Below are 21,734 nucleotides of genomic sequence, written 5' to 3'. Positions count from 1 at the left end.
ATCTCACAAATATACAGACAAGGATCGTTTAGTTCAGGGGTACTTGCTCAAAGCAATGTTTGAAATTACAGTGAAAAATTACTTCTACGGAAACACAGGACGGAGAAAAGAGAGGACCTGGTTTGACCTAGTTTAGTCCTGGTTTAGACCTGTTTCTGACCTTGTTCTGACCTGGTTTTGAGGGTTCAGACCTAGTTTAGACCTGGTTTAGTCCTGGTTTAGACCTGGTTTAGTCCTGGTTTAGTCCTGGTTTAGTCCTGGTTTAGTCCTGGTTTAGACCTGGTTTAGTCCTGGTTTAGTCCTGGTTTAGACCTGGTTTAGTCCTGGTTTAGTCCTGGTTTAGTCCTGCTTTAGTCCTGGTTTAGTCCTGGTTTAGACCTGGTTTAGTCCTGGTTTAGTCCTGGTTTAGTCCTGGTTCAGACCTGGTTTAGTACTGGTTTAGTCCTGGTTTAGTCCTGGTTTAGACCTGGTTTAGTCCTGGTTTAGTCCTGCTTTAGTCCTGGTTTAGTCCTGGTTTAGACCTGGTTTAGTCCTGGTTTAGTCCTGGTTTAGTCCTGGTTCAGACCTGGTTTAGAACTGGTTTGGACCTGGTTTAGTCCTGGTTTAGTCCTGGTTCAGACCTGGTTTAGACCTGGTTTAGTCCTGGTTCTGACCTGGTTTAGACCTGGTTTAGTCCTGGTTTAGACCTGGTTTAGACCTGGTTCAGACCTGGTTTAGACCTGGTTTAGTCCTGGTTTAGTCCTGGTTTAGCCTGGATTAGACCTGGTTTAGTCTTGGTTCTGACCTGGTTTAGATCTGATGTATTTTATCTGCATAATAGTGATGTGACGATATTTGTATATTATCAAATCATTAGTCTAAGAGAAAAATGGCATGTGTGACAAACTGCATTTGTGAAGGTGTCGTAAAGATGGAGCAGAGAATGTTTATCCTGGGGAGGGGGGTAACACCCCAGGGGAGAATGGGTAAAAACATTCGCCAAGGCTTATCTCTAACGGAAAATACCAACTGTTGTAAAAGACAAGTGCCTTGATGTGAAGCTGACCAATGAGAAATGTGACCCGCCTATTCCATGATATCTAATAAAACCAACCTGCATGAGAAAAAACGTTGTGAGACGAAGGAGGGTCGCCAGGCTGATTACAACAGCCGGGCGACCCGGCCCGGCGTTTCTCCCATGCATGCCACACAAACGTCTGATATTTCTGTGTCGTTTCATAAGTTGAATTGTGTTCTCTGTGTGTTAAGGAATAGCATTGGGGTATGTGTCGTGTAATCCCTCATTCGTCCAGGCGTGTTCCATAGTAGAAAAAGCTTCAGTTGTAGTCATCTGGACTCAGTTAATGTCTAATTAACATTCCCTGTGTCTAATTCCATGTTGTTTGTCTGCTTTTGTACATAAACTCTGTGATAAACACATCTACTCATCCAAGTGCCAAATGTGGGAGATTGTAAAATACTTGCAAAGTCCAGCAGGGGGCGTGGTGAGCCAGGGAGGTTGTAAATCCAGTTCTTTATGAGGATTGTGTCAGGAGTGACGGGAGTTTTTTGGAACCCTTCATTAGAATTTAACTTCCTTCCCTTTTATGTTCTTTTTTGATAGGAGAAGGTTTTGGGTCCCCCCTACAACATCTACTCTCACTTCCTCACTCTCCTTCTCATCTCCACCCTCACCCAGGGGCCTTCCCAGCAGTCTTGAATGTCTGATCAAATCAGGCATTAAGATGGCTCCACTCACGCCCAATATAGCAAGATCAAGAGTTATGTCAACACACATCAACTCTTCCCCGCACAAGCCGACTACACCAACAAAAGCTTCCACTACCCACCCCCCTCGTCTTTCACCTGGTATCACCTCTGATGGCCGAATCAACAATGTCTGTGGTGGCGATGGAGTCAGACAATGTCTGTGGTGGCGAGGGACGATGTCCCAGGGTCCTCTGTCCTTAGACTCTCCTTCTCGGCCAGGAAAAACTACAAAAAAAACCTCTTTGGGAAAAAAGCGTAGAAACCTGGAGGAGTTCCAGTGAAGGAGAGATCCCACTCTCACAGACGGACAGACGGAGACGAGGAGACTGGAGCTGGACCCACTCTTCAGGCAGAAGAGGGACCGTCGGAGTCGACGAGGGACCGTCCACACAGGGCAGGGACCACTTCACCAGGGGAGGGGCATCTGGGTCCACAGGTCCTCAGGAGTGAGAGAAAGAAAAGGAAGGTGGTGAACAGTTTGCAAGTGGAATTAAAAAATAAATATTTTTTGATAGAATAAGTCAGAAGAAGAGGATAGTGCTCAAGCTGTCATACTTCCCCCAGCACAGTTGCTCCTAGGGCAGCGGAGCTGAAGCTGTGGGTTTATGTTTCTGTTCCTAACTAGTCTGACCATAAGCGATTTCGAAGCAAATTTTTGGAACGTTTTAAGCCTGGACTTAAATGAAGAGACTGTGTCAGCATATTTAACATGGGTCGGGAGCTGATTCCATAACACAGGGGCTTGGTAGCTAAACGCTCTACCTCCTACAGTACTTTTAGAGACTCTTGGGACCACCAGAAGGCCGGCATTCTGAGAGTGAAGAGCTCTGTTTGGATGATATGGTTCTATAGCATCTTTGAGGTAGGATGGGGCCATGTCATTTATGGCTTCGTAGGTCAGGAGTAGAATTTTAAATTTGATTCTAAACTGGACAGGAGCCAGTGAAGAGACTTCAGCACCGGCGTAATGTGCTCTCTTCTTTTTGTTCCTGATAGTAATCTTGCTGCTGCATTTTGAACCAGTTGAAAGCTTTTTATGGAGCTTTTAGGACCTGCTGTGAGCAGGAGTTACAGTAGTCTAATCTAGTCGTTACAAATGCATGGATAAGTTTTTCAGCATCACTTTTAGGCAGGATTCTTCTGATTTTGGCTCTTGTTGAATCAAATGGAAATAGGCTGTTTTACAAGCTTGATTTATATGAGCTTTAAATGAGAGCTCCTGGTCAAATAAGACTCCAAGGTTTCTTACAGTAGAACTGGAGGCTACACTGACATTGTCCAGTGTGACTATCTGCTCAGATAGAGAGTCTCGTAGATGCTTAGGACCAGCACAATGACCTCGGGTTTTTTCAGGGTTAAGAAGCAGGTAGTTTAGTGTCATCCAGGTTTTTATCTCCTTCACACAAGTACTAAGTCTGTCTACTTGATCGCTCTGATCAGGTTTCATTGATAAATACAGCTGAGTGTCGTCTGCATAGCAGTGGAAGTTAATGCCATGTGACCTGATCATGTGACCTAACGGCAGCATATGAAGAGTAAACAGAATTGGATCGAGTACTGAACCCTGTGGCACACCGTAAATTACTTTAGAGCAAGGTGAGGAGCTCTGGTTTACATTAACAAACTGGTACCAGATAAATAGGATTTAAACCAGCTGAGGGCTGTTCCTCCAACACCTACATCACATTCTAACCTCTGTAGTAGAATGTTGTGGTCAATGGTGTCAAACGCTGAGGTCAGAACCAGGACTGAGACCAGTCCATCATCAGCAGCTAATAACAAATCATTTGTGACTTTAACTAGTGCAGTTTCAGTGCTGTGGTGGGCTCTGAACCCTGACTGGAAAACTTCAAATAAGTTATTGTCCTGCAGGTGGCGACAAAGCTGTTTTACTACAACTTTTTCAAGGATTTTAGAGACAAAGGGAAGATTATAAATAGGTCTGTAGTTTACCAATAGGTCGGGATCTAGATTAGGCTTTTTCGGAAGAGGTTTAATGACGTCATGTTTGAAGGACTGTGGAACATAGCCACTTTCGAGTGAAGTATTTATTATATTAAGAATAGGGTCTATAATTAAGGGGAGAATGTCTTTGAGGAGCTTGGAATGGGGTCTAGGACACAAGTTGAGCTTTTAGAGGACATAATGGCTGAAGTTATCTCTGCTTGATCAACAGCTGTGAACCTTTCTAGGTTTACAGGTGGATTTATATGGGACGTTAGATTTACAGCTTGGGCTAGTTCAGGGCTAATAGCGGGGGTAATTTCATCTAATTTATCTCTGACTGTTTTAATTTTATTGTTAAAAAATAGGAGGAAATCATCAGAGCTGAGTGTAACTGGGATTGAGGGCTCTACTGCTGTGACAGTTTGTTAGCCGAGCTACAGTGCTGAAAAGGAATTTAGTGTTACTTTTGTTGACTTCTATTAGATTTGAATAATATCTGGTTTGGGCCTCACACAGAGCCTGCTTATAGGACAGCAGGCAACTTTTCCTGCTTTTAGGGATTCTTCGGTGTGAGAGCGACGAAATTATCCCTCTAACTTTCTAACTCTTTGTTTATGTGAACGCAATTCTTGGTTGTACCATGGGGAGGCGCGCTTTGGCCTAATGACCTTCTGTTTTAACGGCGCGACAACGTCAAGAGCAGACTTCAGAGAATTCATGGTCAAGTCGACACATTGATCACTTAAACTGGGACTAAAGCTGTTCTCAGCAGGATCACGTGACAGGATCACATGACATGATCACATGACATGATCACATGACATGATCACATGACATGTCACTGAATATTGGCTCTATTATTTCTTTGAATTTTGAGATCGATTTTTCAGATATTGTCCTTTTCATTATAACTTTATTCTGTGGCTGATGATCTTTAAGAATAAACTGAAAGGTAATTAGGAAATGATCTGACAATATAGAGTTTTGAGGGAAGACAATGAGGTCACTAATCTCTGTTCCATACGTTAGGACAAGATCCAGAGTCTTCTTATGGGTGTGAATCTGTTTATTTACATTCTGAGTGAAACCAATGCTGTCTAACAAGGCGCTGAAGGCATTACTGAGAGAGTCATCACTCATGTTCACGTGGATATTAAAGTCTCCAACTATAACTATTTTATCCCAGGCTAACACTAAGTTTGATATAAAGTCATAAAACTCTGTTAAAAACTCTGAATAGGGACCAGGAGGTCGGTAGATAACTATGAACAAAACTCCTTTTTGGTTTTTCATATTTGGACATGTGATTGACAGCATAAGGCTTTCAAATGAGTGAAATGCATTGTTAGTTTTAGGGCTCATAAGTAGGCTTGAGTGTGAGATCACTGCCACACCACCACCTCGGCCTGTGCTCCTGGCAGTCTGAAAGTTAACATGGGTGGGTGGGGTTAACATGGGTGGGTGGGGTTAACAAGGGTGGGTGGGGTTAACATGGGTGGGTGGGGTTTACATGGGTGGGTGGGGTTTACATGGGTGGGTGGGGTTAACATGGGTGGGTGGGGTTTACATGGGTGGGTGGGGTTAACATGGGTGGGTGGGGTTAACATGGGTGGGTGGGGTTTACATGGGTGGGTGGGGTTAACATGGGTGGGTGGGGTTTACATGGGTGGGTGGGGTTAACATGGGTGGGTGGGGTGGACTCATTTAGTTTGATGTAATCGTCTTGTTGAAGCCACGTTTCAGTTAGAGCTAGAAGATCTATGTTAAAGTCACTAATTAATTAATTAACTAAGAGCGATTAGCAGTCCACATTTTACGTGTTTATTCATTTGGATAATTGTGTCATTTGTGATTGTTATTTTCCTTAAGTTATTTGGTCTGACGCCTGAAATAGTTTTTCTGAGATGTGACTTTTTGGCATTATTTGTACGAGGGACACGAGGGACACGAGGGACACACACAGTCTCTATCTGTCTTGAATCTGAACACTTCACATGTAACAGAGCGGGCGAGAGTTCAGCGACAGAGGAGCGTCTTGAACTGCTGCTCTGCACCTGGGGCTCATCCCTAGATGGTCACTTAACACGACTAAGACTATCGGTCAAATTCCGAACTAATAGGGATGTACCCTCCGAAGTCGGATGGATGCCATCCCTGCGTATGAGCCCGGGCTTTCCCCAAAACGCACTCCAGTTATCAATAAAGACAATGTTGTTTTGAGGGCACCATCTAGATAACCAGCTGTTGATGCTGAAAGAGGCTGTACAATTCAGCATTGATCCGATTGGGCAGGGGACCAGAAAATATTACAGTGTCTGACATCGACTTCGCTAATTTACACACCGCAACTACTTGTACTTTGAGCACCTCTGATTGTCTTCGCCGGGCATCTTTGCCGCCTGCGTGAATCACGACTCGCCGGAAACACTCTCTACTCTGCTTTAAGATCCTAAGATTTCCTTCGATGTCACCCATTCTGGCCCCCGGGTAACACCTAACGCTAGCAGCTGGCAGCTTCACGTCTCTAACAATAGAACTCCCGATTACAAGAGTTTCTCTAGTCTGTTTAGCGGGCGTTTGTTCACTGAGGGGAGAAAACCTATTGTAGACGTGAAGCTCACGGTGCGTTAAGGTTCGGCGTTTAGCGCCTTGTCCCCTCCGAACTGTCACAAATTGGTCCCTATTCTGTTCCTGGTCTAGTCCCGGCTGCACGGGAGACGCTGAGGGGCTGAGCTCGGCCTTACTGCTACTGCTAATGCTAATGCTACGCCCTAAAGCACGGTCCGGTAGCCCTTGCGCTAAAACCGAACTATAACTGGACTTTAGCTCCTCTAAACAGCGGATCCGCGCTTCTAACTCCGTAACCCTGGCCTCCAAAACTACCACTACACTGCACTTCACGCACCTGTCATCAGAGAAGGAGCCAGGGTTCTGACTCGACATATGACAGCTCAAACAGGTAAAGGTACATCCAGCCATGACGCTAGCGGCTAGGCTACGCTAGGCTAGTTCAGGCTGGAGCTAGAGAGTGACCTGGTATCTCCCATCCCCCCTCGCCTTTCACCTGGTATCTCACATAGTTAGGATACACTGGGTCTTAGCGTTGCCGGGACTTATTGTCATATTAAAAATCAAACCAACCCGGGGCCCTATGTAAAAATTATAATATGTAATATCATACAGATGGTGATTCTTATGTTTGCCAATGTCTTATTGTAATGAAATGTTCTCTTTTGCTCTTTTGTCCTGTTCTATGCCTCTGATGTGTTCTATGTTTTTATCTTTTAAAAAGTGCAAAAAATAAAAAACCTCATTGAATGCTCCAATTCATGTCTGTTTCTCTCTCTCCCACAGCGGGTGCTCCTCAGACTCCGCCCACAGTGGGGCCCTCCTCTCTCTGCAGTGTCACTTCACCTGGGAGCTGCATCACAGTAAGAACGTTCAGTCCTTTGTCAGGGACCGACTGGAGGACTTCCTCCCTCAGAGTACACCATGGAGGGGCGAGAACTACAACCTGCAGGGCTTCCTCCAGGCCAAACTGGGGCACTTCTCAGAGGCCCTCAGCCTTATCCACTCTGCCTCAGAGGCCCTCACGGGCCCCGGGCTCCTGGTGAACTACAGCGACCTGGCCTGGCTGCACCATGAGAGAGGAGAGCAGGAGCAGAGCCAGGAGTACCTGAGCAGGGTGGAAGAGCTCAGCAGAAAATACCCCACAGAGGGAAACCAGCCGCACCCCAAGGTCCTGGCAGAGAAGGCTTTCAGTCTGATGCAGTTTGATAACGACCGGAAGCTCTTGGCAGTGGAACTGTTTGAAGAAGCTCTGAAGAAGCAGCCGGAGCGAGTTGAGTGTCTCAGTGCACAGGCCATCGGACTAGTGAGAGCGAAGAGATTCAGTGTGAAGATGCATGAGGAGGTACTCAGAAAGATGAAAAGAGCCAGAGACACAGACCCAGACAAAGATGGAACTGTGTGCAGAGTACCTGCACCAGAAAGTGTGAAGAAAGCAGAACGTCTGCACAGAGGAACAGCAGAGGGAGGCGACTGCTTTGGCCGTTCAGCTCTTGGAGAACCCCATAAGAATAAATAGAGGCATAAGGTCAGTGTTGGAGCTGCAGCGGCGTACAGTTTCAATCGACGCGGCGCTAGATTTGGCAGAAAAAGCTCTGCAGAAGCTTCCTGACAGTCACTACCTCAAGGCCTGCCTCGCCAAGTGCCTGGAGTGGCAGATGGACCAGCAGAGGGAGTCAGCGAGTCAGGAGCTGATCAAGAGGACGGCGGCTCTGCTCGGCGAGGTGATCTCTCTGCCTCAGAGCCGAGATGGATCTGGCAAACGTCTTGGCCAAATCCAACCACAACCTGGCCCAGGTCGACCGAATCTACCAGGACCTGCTCCAACAAGACCTGGGGCTGGTGTCCAAACAGATGCTCTACAACTACTATGCCAAGTTTCTGAAGCTTTACAAAAAGAATCATGTGGCATCCAAAGAGTACCACATGAGGGCAGCAGACCTGAAACCTCGACCGCTGCAGATCTGAAATCCTGACCTCTGCAAGCCTCAAACCCTGACCTCTGCAAGCCTCAAACTCTGACCTCTGCAGACCTGAAACCCTGACCTCTGTAGACCTGAAACCCTGACCTCTGCAAGCCTCAAACCCTGACCTCTGCAAGCCTCAAACTCTGACCTCTGCAGACCTAAAACCCACACCTCTGCAGACCTGAAACCCCGACCGCTGCAGAACTATAACCCTGACCTCTGCAAGCCTCAAACCCTGACCTCTAAAAGCCTCAAACCCTGACCTCTGCAAGCCTCAAACTCTGACCTCTGCAGACCTGAAACCTTGACCTCTGCTGACCTGAAACCCTGACCTCTGTAGACCTGAAACCCTAACCTCTGCAAGCCTCAAACTCTAACCTCTGCAGACCTGACACCTTGACCTCTGCAGACCTCAAACCCTGACCTCTGCAGACCTCAAACCCTGACCTCTGTAGACCTGAAACCCTGACCTCTGCAAGCCTTAAATCCTGACCTCTGCAGACCTGAAACCTTGACCTCTGCAGACCTCAAACCCTGCCCTCTGCAGACCTGAAATCCTGACCTCTGCTGACCTGAAACCCTGACCTCTGCAGACCTGAAACCCACACCTCTGCAGACCTGAAACCCCGACCGCCGCAGAACTATAACCCTGACCTCTGCAAGCCTCAAACCCTGACCTCTGCAAGCATCAAACTCTGACCTCTGCAGACCTGAAAACCTGACCTCTGCAGACCTGAAATCCTGACCTCTGCAGACCTGAAATCCTGACCTCTGCAGACCTGAAATCCTGACCTCTGCAGACCTGAAATCCTGACCTCTGCAAGCCTCATCCCCTGACCTCTGCAAGCCTGAAACTCTGACCTCTGCAGACCTGAAATCCTGACCTCTACAGACCTGAAACCCGGACCTCTGCAGACCTGAAACCCTGACCTCTGCAGACCTGAAACCCTGACCTCAAGTTTCTCTCTATGTGTCTGATGGGTTTTATATATGTAATTATTTATACATGTATGTATTTATACCTTTTGAAATAGTTTTGTGGGTTTGGTTTGTTATTGGAGTGTTTCTGAAAGTTTTTCTCCTTTAGTTTGACTCAGAGTTCTGCTGCTGCAGAAGAAGCTTCCTCGTCACTTCCACTGTGCTCTTTGTAAATGTGTTTGAAAATAAAAAGTAAGAAATGTGGGCCACATAATCTGCTTTTGAGTTTGTCCCTTTTCCACTGCACCAATCGTCTCTTGTGATTTTTAGCACATCAAACATTATGTACATTTGAAATCTTCTGTTTATATATCTAGTTATAATGCCCTCAATTTAGACAGAAATAATCTTTGACTTTTTTAACCATTTGCTTTGGATGAACTCAAGTGAAACACACCTAACCACTGCGCCACTGGTGCTGGAGATATTCAATTCAGTTTATTTTTGTAACGCCCAAAATCACAACAGCCGTTTCCTCGACAGTGAAAATAGATTAAACAAAGTTCACAAGAAATGATCAAATGTCCCAGAGCGCCCCCTGTACTTATCTCCTTCATCTGCAGGAAAAACTACAAAACCTTTTGGAAGAAAGTAGAAACCTGGAGGAGACGCACAGAAAAGGAGAGATCCTCCTCCCACAGACGAAACCATCAGGAGAGAGGGAGGTTCATCTGGAGAGCGTTTCTCCAGGAGAGGATCATCTGGATCCACAAGTCATCGATGTGTCTGTTCCACTCCCGACGAGAAGTGAGAGAAGAAGAAGAAAAGACAATGAACAGACACAAGTGGAATTAAATATTAAATATTGTTTGATAGAATAAGTAGATTAGGGAATCTACAGACCCCCGATAGAGCGGTCAGATCCACTGACCCACAGGTCGGCAGTGCAATCAGGTGCACACTGCCGTTGTGTCCTTGAGCAAGACACTCGCCCCCAGTCTTACACTGTTTTTGACTGTTGCACTGGTGAGTGTGACTGTTACACTGGTGTGTGTGCGTGTGTGTGTGTGTGTGTGTGTGTGTGTGTGTGTGCGTGCGTGTTCTCCTGTCTAGATCAACTGTAGTATATTGCACTTGAGAATTGTATATGCTATATTCTGCTCCGCTTAATGTGAATGTGTTATTGTGTGAAATAGAGTGTCAATATTAGTGCTCCCCAATAGAGGGCGCACTTGCCCTTTGTATGCATGTTGTTGGGAGTTCTCGAGCAAGTGATGCACCGCATGTACCTGTGATAAAGTTGTGATTAAAAGACACGACTGGAATTGAGATGTTGTTCTACTTTATTTCGGCCAAGATAAAACATCTTTTTGGCGACGAGGATAAAGAACTTTGAGTGGGTATAGATTTTGTTTTTTGGTAAAAAAAAAAAAGAAGGGGGAGAGAGAAACGCGAAAGGAAAAAAAGCTGGAAGATGGCGACCATTGGCACTCTAGCAGCGTTTGATGCTAAAAATCAAAGCTGGGAAGAATACTGTGAAATAATGGAGCAGTTTTTTGAGGCCAACGAAATTGATAACGGAGACAAGCAGAGAGCAATTCTCCTCAGTGTGGTCGGCGCATCTACGTACAGTTTAATGCGGAATCTCCTCAGCCCGGAGAAACCAAAAGATAAAACTTATCAGCAACTGGTGTTGATGATGAAGAACCATTTTGACCCGAAACCAAGTGAAATCGTCCAAAGGTACAAGTTTGATTCCCGCAGTCGTAAGCCAAACGAGTCAGTGTTGGATTACATGGCCGAGCTGCGTAGGCTGGCACAGGACTGTAATTACGGCGACACATCACAGCAGAGGTGGAGAGACAGGATCATGTGTGGAATCAATGATGATCGCATTCAACGACGACTCCTGGCAGAAACGGACTTAACTTGTGAAAAAGCGTATTCTATTGCAGTTGCTTCGGAAACAGCAAATAAAAACGCATTGGACCTCCAGAATCCAAACGCAGTGAAAAGGTGCTTCAAACTAAACAAGGGTTCGTACAGCAGTGGAACGTTCAAGAGCACAACGCAGGAGTGCTATCGTTGCAAAGGACAACACAACCCAGGTGAATGTAAGTTCAAACAAGAAAAATGTCATGCATGTGGAAAAGTGGGACATATTGCAAGAGCTTGTCGAACAAAAAGTAAACAACAGAAGCGACATGCTAAATTTAATGCTGGAAAAAAGGATCAGAGAAATTCAAGCTACCGCTCACATAATGTTCAAGAGCGACAAGAGGATAGCAACACGGACAGCTCAGAAGACAGTCCTTTTGCATTACAGTGTATGAAGTTCAAACTGGGACGTATAAGTGAAATACATTTGAGGAAAGTTGAGCCGTACATTATGAGCATGAAACTAAATGAAAAAAGAATTGGTTTTGAAATAGATACAGGCTGGAGTCTCACAGTAATGAATGAGAAGACATTTCAAACAACATGGGAAGATGGAGAAACTCCTCGCATCAAGCCAGTGCAAATAAAGTTGGAGACTTACACCGGAGACCCAGTGAAAGTGGTGGGAGCTGCTTATGTGAAAGTCAAATATAATCATCAAAGAGCTAAACTGCCGTTGGTTGTTGTTAAAGGAGATGGCTCCACACTGCAAGATTGGTTCCTTATGCAATGAGAGCAAAAGTGGATGAGGAAATTGACAGATTGTTAAGAGAGGAAATTATCATGTCTGTGTTGTACCCATCCTGAAACCAGTGGGAACCGTTTGGTTTTGTGGAGACTACAAACTAACTGTAAACACTGTTTTCTCATTGGAGCAGTATCCAATACCCAGAGTGGATGATTTGTTCAATGCACTAGCTAAAGGCACACAATTCACCAAACTAGATATGAGTCATGCTTATCAACAGATATTGATGGATGATGAGGCAAAGAAATACCTCACACAGAGGACTGTTCACTTACAACAGACGAAAGGACCATGGAGTCTCTTAAGTGGGATTCCTCTGGTCGTGGTTTATCTGGATGATATTTTGGTCAGTGGGGTGGACAAGGCTGATCACTTAAAGAATCTGGACATTGTGCTGACAAAGCTAAAAGAAGCTGGATTGCGCCTCAGAAGAAATAAGTGCACTTTTCTTCAGGATGAAGTGGAGTATTTGGGATACAGAGTGGATTCACAAGGATTACATCCAGTGTGTAAAAAAGTCAAAGCAATCCAAGATGCTCCAGCTCCTACAAATGTCACAGAGCTGAAATCGTTCCTGGGACTGTTAAATTACTACAACAAGTTCCTTCCCAATTTAGCAACAAGATTGGCTCCGTTACACGAACTGTTGACACATGATGTTCGTTGGAAATGGAACAAAGAACAGGAACAAGGTTTTCGAAACTCTAAAGACTTGCTGAACACGTCGGATGTTCTGGTACACTACTCAGCTGATCGAGAGCTGATACTGTCGTGTGATGCGTCACCGTATGGAGTAGGAGCAGTGCTATCACACGTCATGGAAGATGGAAGTGAGAGACCGATTGGATTTGTCTCGCGCACTTTGCAACCTGCCGAGACAAGATACTCACAACTGGACAAAGAAGGACTGGCCGTGATATTTGGTGTGGAAAAATATCATAAATACATATATGGACGGAACTTCACCATTTATACCGATCACAAGCCGCTGGTTTATCTGTTCAGTGAAAAGAAGCCGATTCCCCAAATGGGATCTCCAAGAGTTCAAAGGTGGGCAGTTAAACTCAGTGCGTACATGTATAATATTGTGTACAAACCAGGAAAAAACCATGCTAATGCTGACGCCCTGAGCAGATTGCCAGTTCCGGTCAAACTAAAGGAAGAGGAGAGGACTGAGCAAGTTCTGATGATGGACTTGTTAGATGAGACATTGGTCGATGCAAACCAAATAAAAAAGTGGACTTCCAAAGACGAAATACTAGCTCACGTCCATGGATACATCCTAAAGGGTTGGCCTGCAGAAACAGAACCGGGTCTTAAACCTTTCCACCAGAGAAGAATGGAGCTCAGCGTAAAAGACGGTTGTGTTCTCTGGGGAGCTCGAGTTGTTATTCCAACAAAAGGGAGAGAGTACATGCTCAAACGTCTACCTTCTATCAAACTCACAGCGGAATTACAAAGATGAAAGGTCTGGCAAGATCGTACATGTGGTGGCCAGGAATGGACCAGGATGTAGAAAAAACTGTTCAGGCACGTCATGAGTGTCAATCTCACCAAAAAGCACCAGCTCATGCACCATTGCACCCGTGGGAATGGCCTGAGTCGCCATGGTCAAGGATTCATGTGGACTACGCGGGACATTTCCTTGGAGAAATGTTTCTTGTGGATGCACTTTCCAAGTGGTTGGACATTTATCCAACAAAGACTAGCACTTCACAAGTGACAATTGAGAAACTTAGACAAAGTTTTAGTGTTTTGGTCAACCAAAAATGCTTGTGTGCGACAACGGGACCTGCTTCACAAGTGCGGAGTTTGAGACATTCATGAACCAAAATGGCATACGTCACGTGAGGTCTGCTCCCTTTCACCCGTCCTCAAATGGGCTCGCTGAGAGAGCGGTTCAAACCTTCAAAGTGGGGATGAAAAAGATGAATGAAGGAACAATACAAACCAGGCTTTCGAGATTCTTGTTTGGTTACAGAATTACACCTCACGCCACGACAGGTTTGTCACCTGCAGAGTTGATGATGTCACGCAGACTGAGATCCGCCCTGGATTTGGTTATGCCGGACATGAAAACAAAAGTTCAACAAAAACAACTGAAACAAAAAGAAGCTCACGACAGCCACAGCAAATCGAGATGCTATTCATCTGGAGATGACGTTCTCATCAGGAATTATTCCTATGGACCAAAATGGATTCCTGGTGTGGTACAAGACTGTTCGGGACCCCTTTCTTATACAGTCAGTGTTGGAAGTGGTCAAGTGATGAAAAGACATGTAGATCAGGTTAGATCTAGATTGTCCGATCCAGAGCTAACTGTTGAAAAAGAGCCTACCTTGCCGTTGTTTCCAGGTGTTACCCAAACTACTCTTGAGTCAGTGCAGACACAATACAAATCCATGTTAGAACTGACTACTTCTGGTCAAGAGAGCGTTGCAGAATTACCTCTTGCTCCAGACAGTCAGGTTGAGTCAGAAGTGAGACGCTCGACTAGAGAAAAACGTACACCTGTTCATCTTAAAGATTTTGTTCGCTAAAGTAAAAGAAAGCAAAAATGTGCCATGACGTTTCAGTCATGTTGAGTAGTTTACAAATGTGTGTTTGCTGTGTTATGTTGTGACCTTTAATTATTTGAAATTACAGTTCGCTTAAATGTGGGGGAGATGTGGTATATTGCACTAGAGAATTGTATATGCTATATTCTGCTCCGCTTAATGTGAATGTGTTACTGCGTGAAATAGTGTCATGTAAATTAGTGCTCCCCAATAGAGGGCGCACTTGCCCTTTGTATGCATGTTGTTGGGAGTTCTCGAGCAAGTGATGCACCGCATGTACCTGTGATAAAGTTGTGATTAAAAGACACGACTGGAATTGAGATGTTGTTCTACTTTATTTCGGCCAAGATACAACATTAACTTTCTTAGTTGTCCTTATTATTAAGTAGTTGCTTACATATGTTCTATTAATTTCTCTTTCAACTTCATTTACAACATGTTATATTAATTAGTTGCAGAGTGTGGTTGAATTCAAGGAGAATGATTCATGAACCGTAGTGTGTTTCCTACGTGGCAAGCTTGTAGGTCAAACCTATTGTCTGATCCGGCCAAGTAGAGGGGGCTCTATCCCAGAAATAAAGAATGTTTTAGACTCCTAATTCTTCCACCTAAAGCCTTAATGAGATGGTGTCTCATAAATGGAACAGTAAAAGCAGGCTCAGAAAAGCAGAGAGTTGGTGCAACTGCATATTAACTGGCGTGTGACTGTGTGTGTGTGTGTGTGTGTGTGTGTGTGTGTGTGTGTGTGTGTGCGTGTGCGTGTGCGTCAGCCTGTTACACAGGCATGTGTTTAAACCAGGTCTAAACCAGGACTGAACCAGGTCTGAACCAGGTCTAAACCAGGTCTGAACCAGGACTAAACCAAGATTAAACCAGGATTAAACCAGGACTAAACTAGGACTAAACCAGGACTAAACCAGGTCTAAACCAGGTCTAAACCAGGACTAAACCTGGTAATGTACCGTATTGTCCATTGCACAATCGCCTGTTATGTCCCGACTGCTATCCGTACTTCCGGTGCCAAGTGATTATAAAAACAAGTCTGACACTCCCTACACTCCTACTCCCTGCTAAACCTGAACCCGGATGTGAATCTGGACTACAACCTGAACCAGGTCTGAACCAGGACTAAACCAGGACTGAACCAGGACTGAACCAGGACTGAACCAGGACTGAACCAGGACTAAACCAGGTCTGAACCAGGACTAAACCAGGTCTGAACCAGGACTAAACCAGGTCTGAACCAGGACTAAACCAGGACTAAACCAGGTCTGAACCAGGACTAAACCAGGACTCTGTGGATCATCTCAGGGATTCAGAATGAGGTGAGTTTGTGCTCGGGTTCATTGTCTTCAAATCTCTTTAAAATCTTTAAACCCTTTAAACCCTTTAAACTCTTTAAACTCTTTAAACTCTTTAAACTCTTTAAACTCTGTTTGCAGTTTATCTGATGTTACTCCTTGTTGGACATGAGCAGAAAAATAAAAATAAACAGGTTTTGTCATTATTGTCATTATGAGACTAAAAATATAAAATCAATGATAAAGTTTTGCTCAGTGAATATTTAAACCGTTTAAAACTTCCTGGATTGTTACACTTTTCTACTTTCTACTTAATGAAGTAAAAGTACACATACTGGAGGAGAGATGTAGAAGTACTGCATTCTACTGAAGTAAAAGTACAGATATTATTAAAGAGCGAAATGTGAAATTGTTTCAAGTTTTAAGTCACTCAATTTCTCGATGTTTATTTGTTTACTTTCGATTCCTCGAGTTCTGGATGAACAAAAAGTACTATTTACAGTATAGTGAAATAAAAGTACAAAGTATTCACTATAAATTCAATATGAAGGAGAAAGCCCTCAGTGTTGTCCCCCTCCTCAGCCTCATGTTAAACGTGGGCCAACTGTTGTTTTCTGAGTTTTATCCGCTCGTCCCGCCTCCTCCCGTCTCCTCCCGCCTCCCCCCGCCTCCCCCCGCCTCCTCCCGCCTCCCCCCGCCTCCTCCCGCCTCCTCCCGTCTCCTCCCGTCTCCTTCCGAGACAACTTAATAATACTTCATAATAATCTTTACGTTGGGCCAATTTCAAGAATGAAGATGAATTGTCACTTGACTGAATCTGGAAAGAGGGGTAAGGCAGGGCCTGGTCCCCGCTCTTGTTAGTTAGTTGTACCGCCTGATCTTCAGATGTGACAGTGATCTCCAAACACTCCCCTCCTGATCTGGAATATCTCTTCATCAACTGCAAACCATTCTTCTCTCCACGTGAGTTTGCCTCGTTTATTCTGGCTGCTGTTTACATCCAGCCGAGCGCGAACGTGCAGGAGGCACAGCGTGCGGTGGCGGAGCAGATCAGAAAAGCGGAGCGGACCTTCCCAGACTCCTTGTGTATAATCCTGGGCGATTTTAACACCACCATCACCCAGGACCTCAAGTGGGAGCCCACCATCACCCAGGACCTCAAGTGGGAGCCCACCATCACCCAGGACCTCAAGTGGGAGCCCACCATCAGCTCCCTCTCCGGGAAGGTCCAGCAGAAGATGTACTTCCTGCGGCAGCTGAGGAAAGACAAGCTGCTGATGGTGCAGTTCTACATGGCCATCATTGAGTCCATCCTCACTTCCTCCATCACCTCCTTCATCACCTTGTGGTACGCTGGTGTCACAGTCAGGGACAAACAGAGACTACAGCGCCCTCTGCTGAGAAGGTGACAGGTCGGATCACAGCCGACTCTTCTCACCCTGGACATGGACTATTTGAGCCTCTCCCCTCAGGCAGGAGGCCACTCCCCTCAGGCAAGAGAACCCTCCCCTCAGGCAAGAGGCCACTCCCCTCAGGCAAGAGGCCACTCCCTTCAGGCAAGAGGCCACTCCCCTCAGGCAGGAGGCTACGGTCCAGAACCTCCCTTCATATGAACAGTTTCTTTCCCTCTGCCGTTGAACTCATGAACACTGCCAAAGCACTTTGCACTCACTGCACTGTTCCTTCTTATTGCACTACAAAACTTTATATTTTATTATGTACATATCATGCGGTTTTGAATTCAGTGTTCAATGTTTTGTTGTTTGTGCTGGACCAAACCACCAGGACAAGTTCCTATGTCTGTGAATTTTGTTCATTGACAATGGAAATAAACCCCTTTCTGATTCTGAGCGTGGTTCTCCCTAAAGTTTCTTCAACAAAGAGAACTATTCAATTCAGTTCAATTTGTTTTCGTTCACAGGAATTTAGCAAATGAAAATATGTCACAAAACCTACATTTCTGCGTTTTACCGTAGGCTCCAAAAAACCCACGAATAACTTACCGTGGCCATAAATATTCGCAGTAATTGAAAGTATGGTTAATATTGACATTCGTGTTCCGTTTCTCTCTCCTTGTGTCTACTACTGCTGGTGCTCTCTGTACTGACTGCCTCTCTCTCTCCCACAGTGGGTGCTCCTCAGACTCCGCCCTTGGTGCTCTGCAGTGCCACTTTACATGGGACCTGAGTTGCCGCCGTTCTACACTGTTGCGCCTCCGGGACAAACTCATTGACATCTGCCCCGGCGAGAGTACCCCATGGAAGGGACAGATCCACAACCTGCAGGGCTTCCTCCAGGCCAGGCTGGGGCACTTTTCAGAGGCCCTCAGCCTTCTCCTCTCAGCCTCAGAGGCCCTCACGGGCCCCGGGCTCCTGGTGAACTACAGCGACCTGGCCTGGCTGCACCATGAGAAAGGAGAACAGGAGCAGAGCCAGGAGTACCTGAGCAGAGTGGAGGAGGTCAGCAGAAAGTACCCCACAGAGGGAGACCAGCCGTACCCCGAGGTGCTGGCAGAGAAGGCCTGGACTCTGATGAAGTTCAGCCCGCAGCAGAAGCTTGAGGCGGTGGAACTGTTTGAGGCGGCTCTGGAGCAGGAGCCGGAGCGAGCGCAGTGGAGAAGCTCTCAAGTCATCGCCATCGCGAGCGCCCAAAAACACAATCCCAATGGAGTGGACAATGAGGTACTCCGGAAGATGCAGAGAGCTCATGAGGACGACCCGGAGAACCTGTACCTGAGCGCAGAGTACCTGAGTCAGCGAGCTCAACGCGGTGAGGAGGTGAAGGATGATGTGGATGAGCTAGCAAACAAGATCATTTTCAGTGCCAACAGCAGCTACAGCGGCCTGAAGGTCATTCTCAGGTTCTACCGCCAGATAAAGCATGTAGACGGTGCCATCTTCTGGGCTGACGAGGCGCTGGAGAAGCACCCAGACAGTCGCTACGTGATAAGATGCGCCGCACTCTGCTACAAGTGGAGAGTCCTGTTCAGTCAAGACGGAGCTTCACAGCGCCGCTTGCTTGACAGAGCTGTGAGTCTGCTGCAGCAGGTCATTGAACTGTATCCAGACTCTGCTCTGGTGAAGGAGATGGACCTGGCAGATCTTTACAGCAAATCAGAGCGTAGCAAAGCTGAGGAGATGTACAGAAAGCTGCTTCAGATGGAGATGGACCTGCCAGAGAGGCAGATGTTCTACAACCGCTACGCTAAATACTTACAATACAATCTGAAGGACATCCCAAAATGTATCCAGTACCACAAGAAGGCCAGTCTCATCAACCACGAGTCATTTTTTAAAGAGAACAGCAAGAAAGCCATCGAGAGTTTCAAAAAGGATGGTTGGGTCGAAGCCCAGAGCTCACCACTGAGCACCCGGCTCGAGGAGCTGCAGGAGCTGCAGTGTCACTTCACCTGGGAGCTGCATCGCAGTGAGGCCATGCTGCTCTCTGTCAGAGACCGACTGGAGGACTTCCTCACTGAGAGTACCCCATGGAAAGGACAGAATTACAACCTGCAAGGCTTCCTTCAGGCCAGGCTGGGGCACTTCTCAGAGGCCTTCAGCCTTCTCCACTCGGCCTCAGAGGCCCTCACAGGCCCCGGGCTCCTGGTGAACTACAGCGACCTGGCCTGGCTGCACCATGAGAGAGGAGAGCAGGAACAGAGCCAGGAGTACCTGAGCAGAGTGGAGAAGCTCAGCAGAAAGTACCCCACAGAGGTAGACCAGCCGCACCCCGAGGTGCTGGCCGAGAAGGCCTGGACCACAATTGAAGTCAGTCTTGACCACGGACTGGCCACACGGCTGTTTCAGAAGGCCCTGGAGTCAGAGGAGCGAGTGGAGTGGAGAACCTGCTATGCTCTGGCTCTGTTGTACGCACACAATAAGCACAAGAACGGAAATCCTGACAACATTCTCCAAGAAATGAAACAAGCCTTAAACCAGGACCCAGAGAACCTCCTACTGCGAGCAGAGTACCTAAACCTGCAAGTGCAGAGAGTGTGCACAACTCCACAGCAGAGGGAGGAGGCGGCTGCTCTGGCAGCTCAGCTCCTGGAGAAGTCCACCACATTACACAGAGATATAAGGTCAGTGTTGGAGCTGCAGCGGCGTACAGTTTCAGTCGACGCGGCGGTAGATTTGGCAGAAAAAGCTCTGCAGAAGCTTCCTGACAGTCGCTACCTGAAGTCCTGCCTCGCCATGTGCCTGAAGTGGCAGATGGACCAGCAGAGGGAGTCAGCGAGTCAGGAGCTGATCGAGCGGACGGCGGCTCTGCTCGGCGAGGTGATCTCTCTGTACCCAGACTCCTGCTTCAGAACCGAGATCGATCTGGCAAACGTCTTGGCCAAATCCAACCACAGCCTGACCCAGGCCGACCGACTCTACCAGGACCTGCTCCAACGAGACCTGGATCCGGCGTCCAAACAGATGCTCTACAACAACTACGCCAAGTTTCTGTACTTTGAAATGCAAAAATCAAACAAGTCCATAGAGTACCACCTGAGGACAGCAAGGATCCCCATAAAGTCAAACTGTAGATCCAAAAGCATTGCAATTCTACGGAAGGTCCAATTCAAATATAACGGTGCACTGCGCAGAGAGCTGCAGGAATTTTTAGTGGAGATTAAGGAGACTTAGTCTTCTAGATGTATTTTTCAAATGTCTGATGTATAAAAGACTGAAGCTGCTCGGTGGTGGGACTAACAGGCATTCAGATGAAGGACACATCAAGAGGACGTTAGAAACTGGAGACAGGAAAAGTGTGTCTGGTTTCTTTCTAAGCCCATTACTCACAGGGAAAAGCTGACTGTTGGAGAGGATGTGGCTGCAGGAGGCAACGATCAGAAACTGGACTGACATTAAACTGGACATATGTGAAATGGAAAAGATTACATTTGGACTCAAACGGAAAAAGGACAAATTTGACAGACTTTGGACAGAATGAGACGTGTTTCTTTCGGGGTTTTCTAGGCCATGATTTTATTTTTTTATTTATTATTGGATGTCTGCTGCTTTTAATTTGTGTCTGTTCTCTCTCTGGTCATGTTTATCTTTCACTGTGTTTGTTTTTATGTGTTCATAAAAACATAAATTAACTGCAGTTATTAAAAAATAAAACATTTACCGTATTTTCCGCACTATAAGGCGCACGTAAAAGTCTTTAACGTCCTCAAAAGCCGTCCGTGCGCTTAATAGTCCGGTGCGCTTAATACAGTGATCCCTCGCTATAACGCGGTTCACTTTTCACGCTCTCGCTGCTTCGCGGATTTGCATCATGCATTGTGTTCTGCATTCTGATTGGCTAAACAGTCTCTCCGTGTCTTCTCTACCTGTGTGTCAATAACGTTATGGATTCATATGGACACGTACGTAAAACCGCTTGAGAATTGAAGTTTGCGAGGCCGGTGAGAGCGGCGCACGTGAGCTTCAATGTTTTATGGAGTATTTCATTGTATAATAACTGTAAAAAAATAAAGGTTTCTACTTCACGGATTTCGACTCCCACGGATTCTTCTTGGAACGTGACCCCCGCGATAAACGAGGGTTCACTGTATATGGTTTATTTCTGGTTGTGCTTACTGACCGCGAAGATATTTTGTGTGGTACACAGTGTATAAAGAAGATTTGGGACATGAGACGCGATGCGCGACTAGGGCGACAGTACTCCGGAACCGGAAGTCCCAACAACATGTGTGCAAAGCATTCTGGGAACAGTAGTCTTCTGCTACACACGGCGCACGCGAAACTTTGTCAAAACGTAAACAACATTTTCAGTCAGGCACAACGCAAACACCTACCGGTAAATGAAGGACCCCAAACTGGTCCCAAGATGGCTACTGCCAAGAGACCATTGGATCTGTTTTATTTTCACAAGAAAAGAATACGGGCTAAATGATCAGTCAACTGTGGGATTCAAAAGGCTGGAATCATCACTGAACTGCCGCGTGGGTCCGAGATGCGGGATCACATGACCAAAGAGATTTGAGCACGGAGCACTATCGGCGCTTTGGCTGCTTTGACCATTATGCGCCCCAGCAGACATTAAA

General features: G+C 46.2%; 1 protein-coding gene across 1 annotated transcript; it reads left to right on the top strand.

Annotated features, from left to right (window-relative positions):
• Positions 1-15,505: 15,505 nt before the first annotated feature.
• On the top strand, positions 15,506-21,099 carry LOC140354272 (uncharacterized). Its single transcript, XM_072439221.1, has 2 exons — positions 15,506-15,718; positions 17,823-21,099. The coding sequence occupies exons 1-2, from the start codon at positions 15,714-15,716 to the stop codon at positions 20,323-20,325; spliced, it is 2,508 nt and encodes an 835-aa protein (XP_072295322.1). The 5' UTR covers positions 15,506-15,713; the 3' UTR covers positions 20,326-21,099.
• The last annotated feature ends 635 nt before the right edge of the window (positions 21,100-21,734 follow it).

The sequence above is a fragment of the Eucyclogobius newberryi genome, unplaced genomic scaffold (genome assembly GCF_026437365.1).
Source record: "Eucyclogobius newberryi isolate DKJ021-1_F unplaced genomic scaffold, fEucNew1.0.hap1 SCAF_9, whole genome shotgun sequence".
Taxonomy (NCBI): Eukaryota; Metazoa; Chordata; class Actinopteri; order Gobiiformes; family Gobiidae; genus Eucyclogobius; species Eucyclogobius newberryi.
The sequence above is the reverse complement of the archived record's forward strand: the minus strand, read 5'-3'. Positions and strand labels throughout refer to the sequence as shown.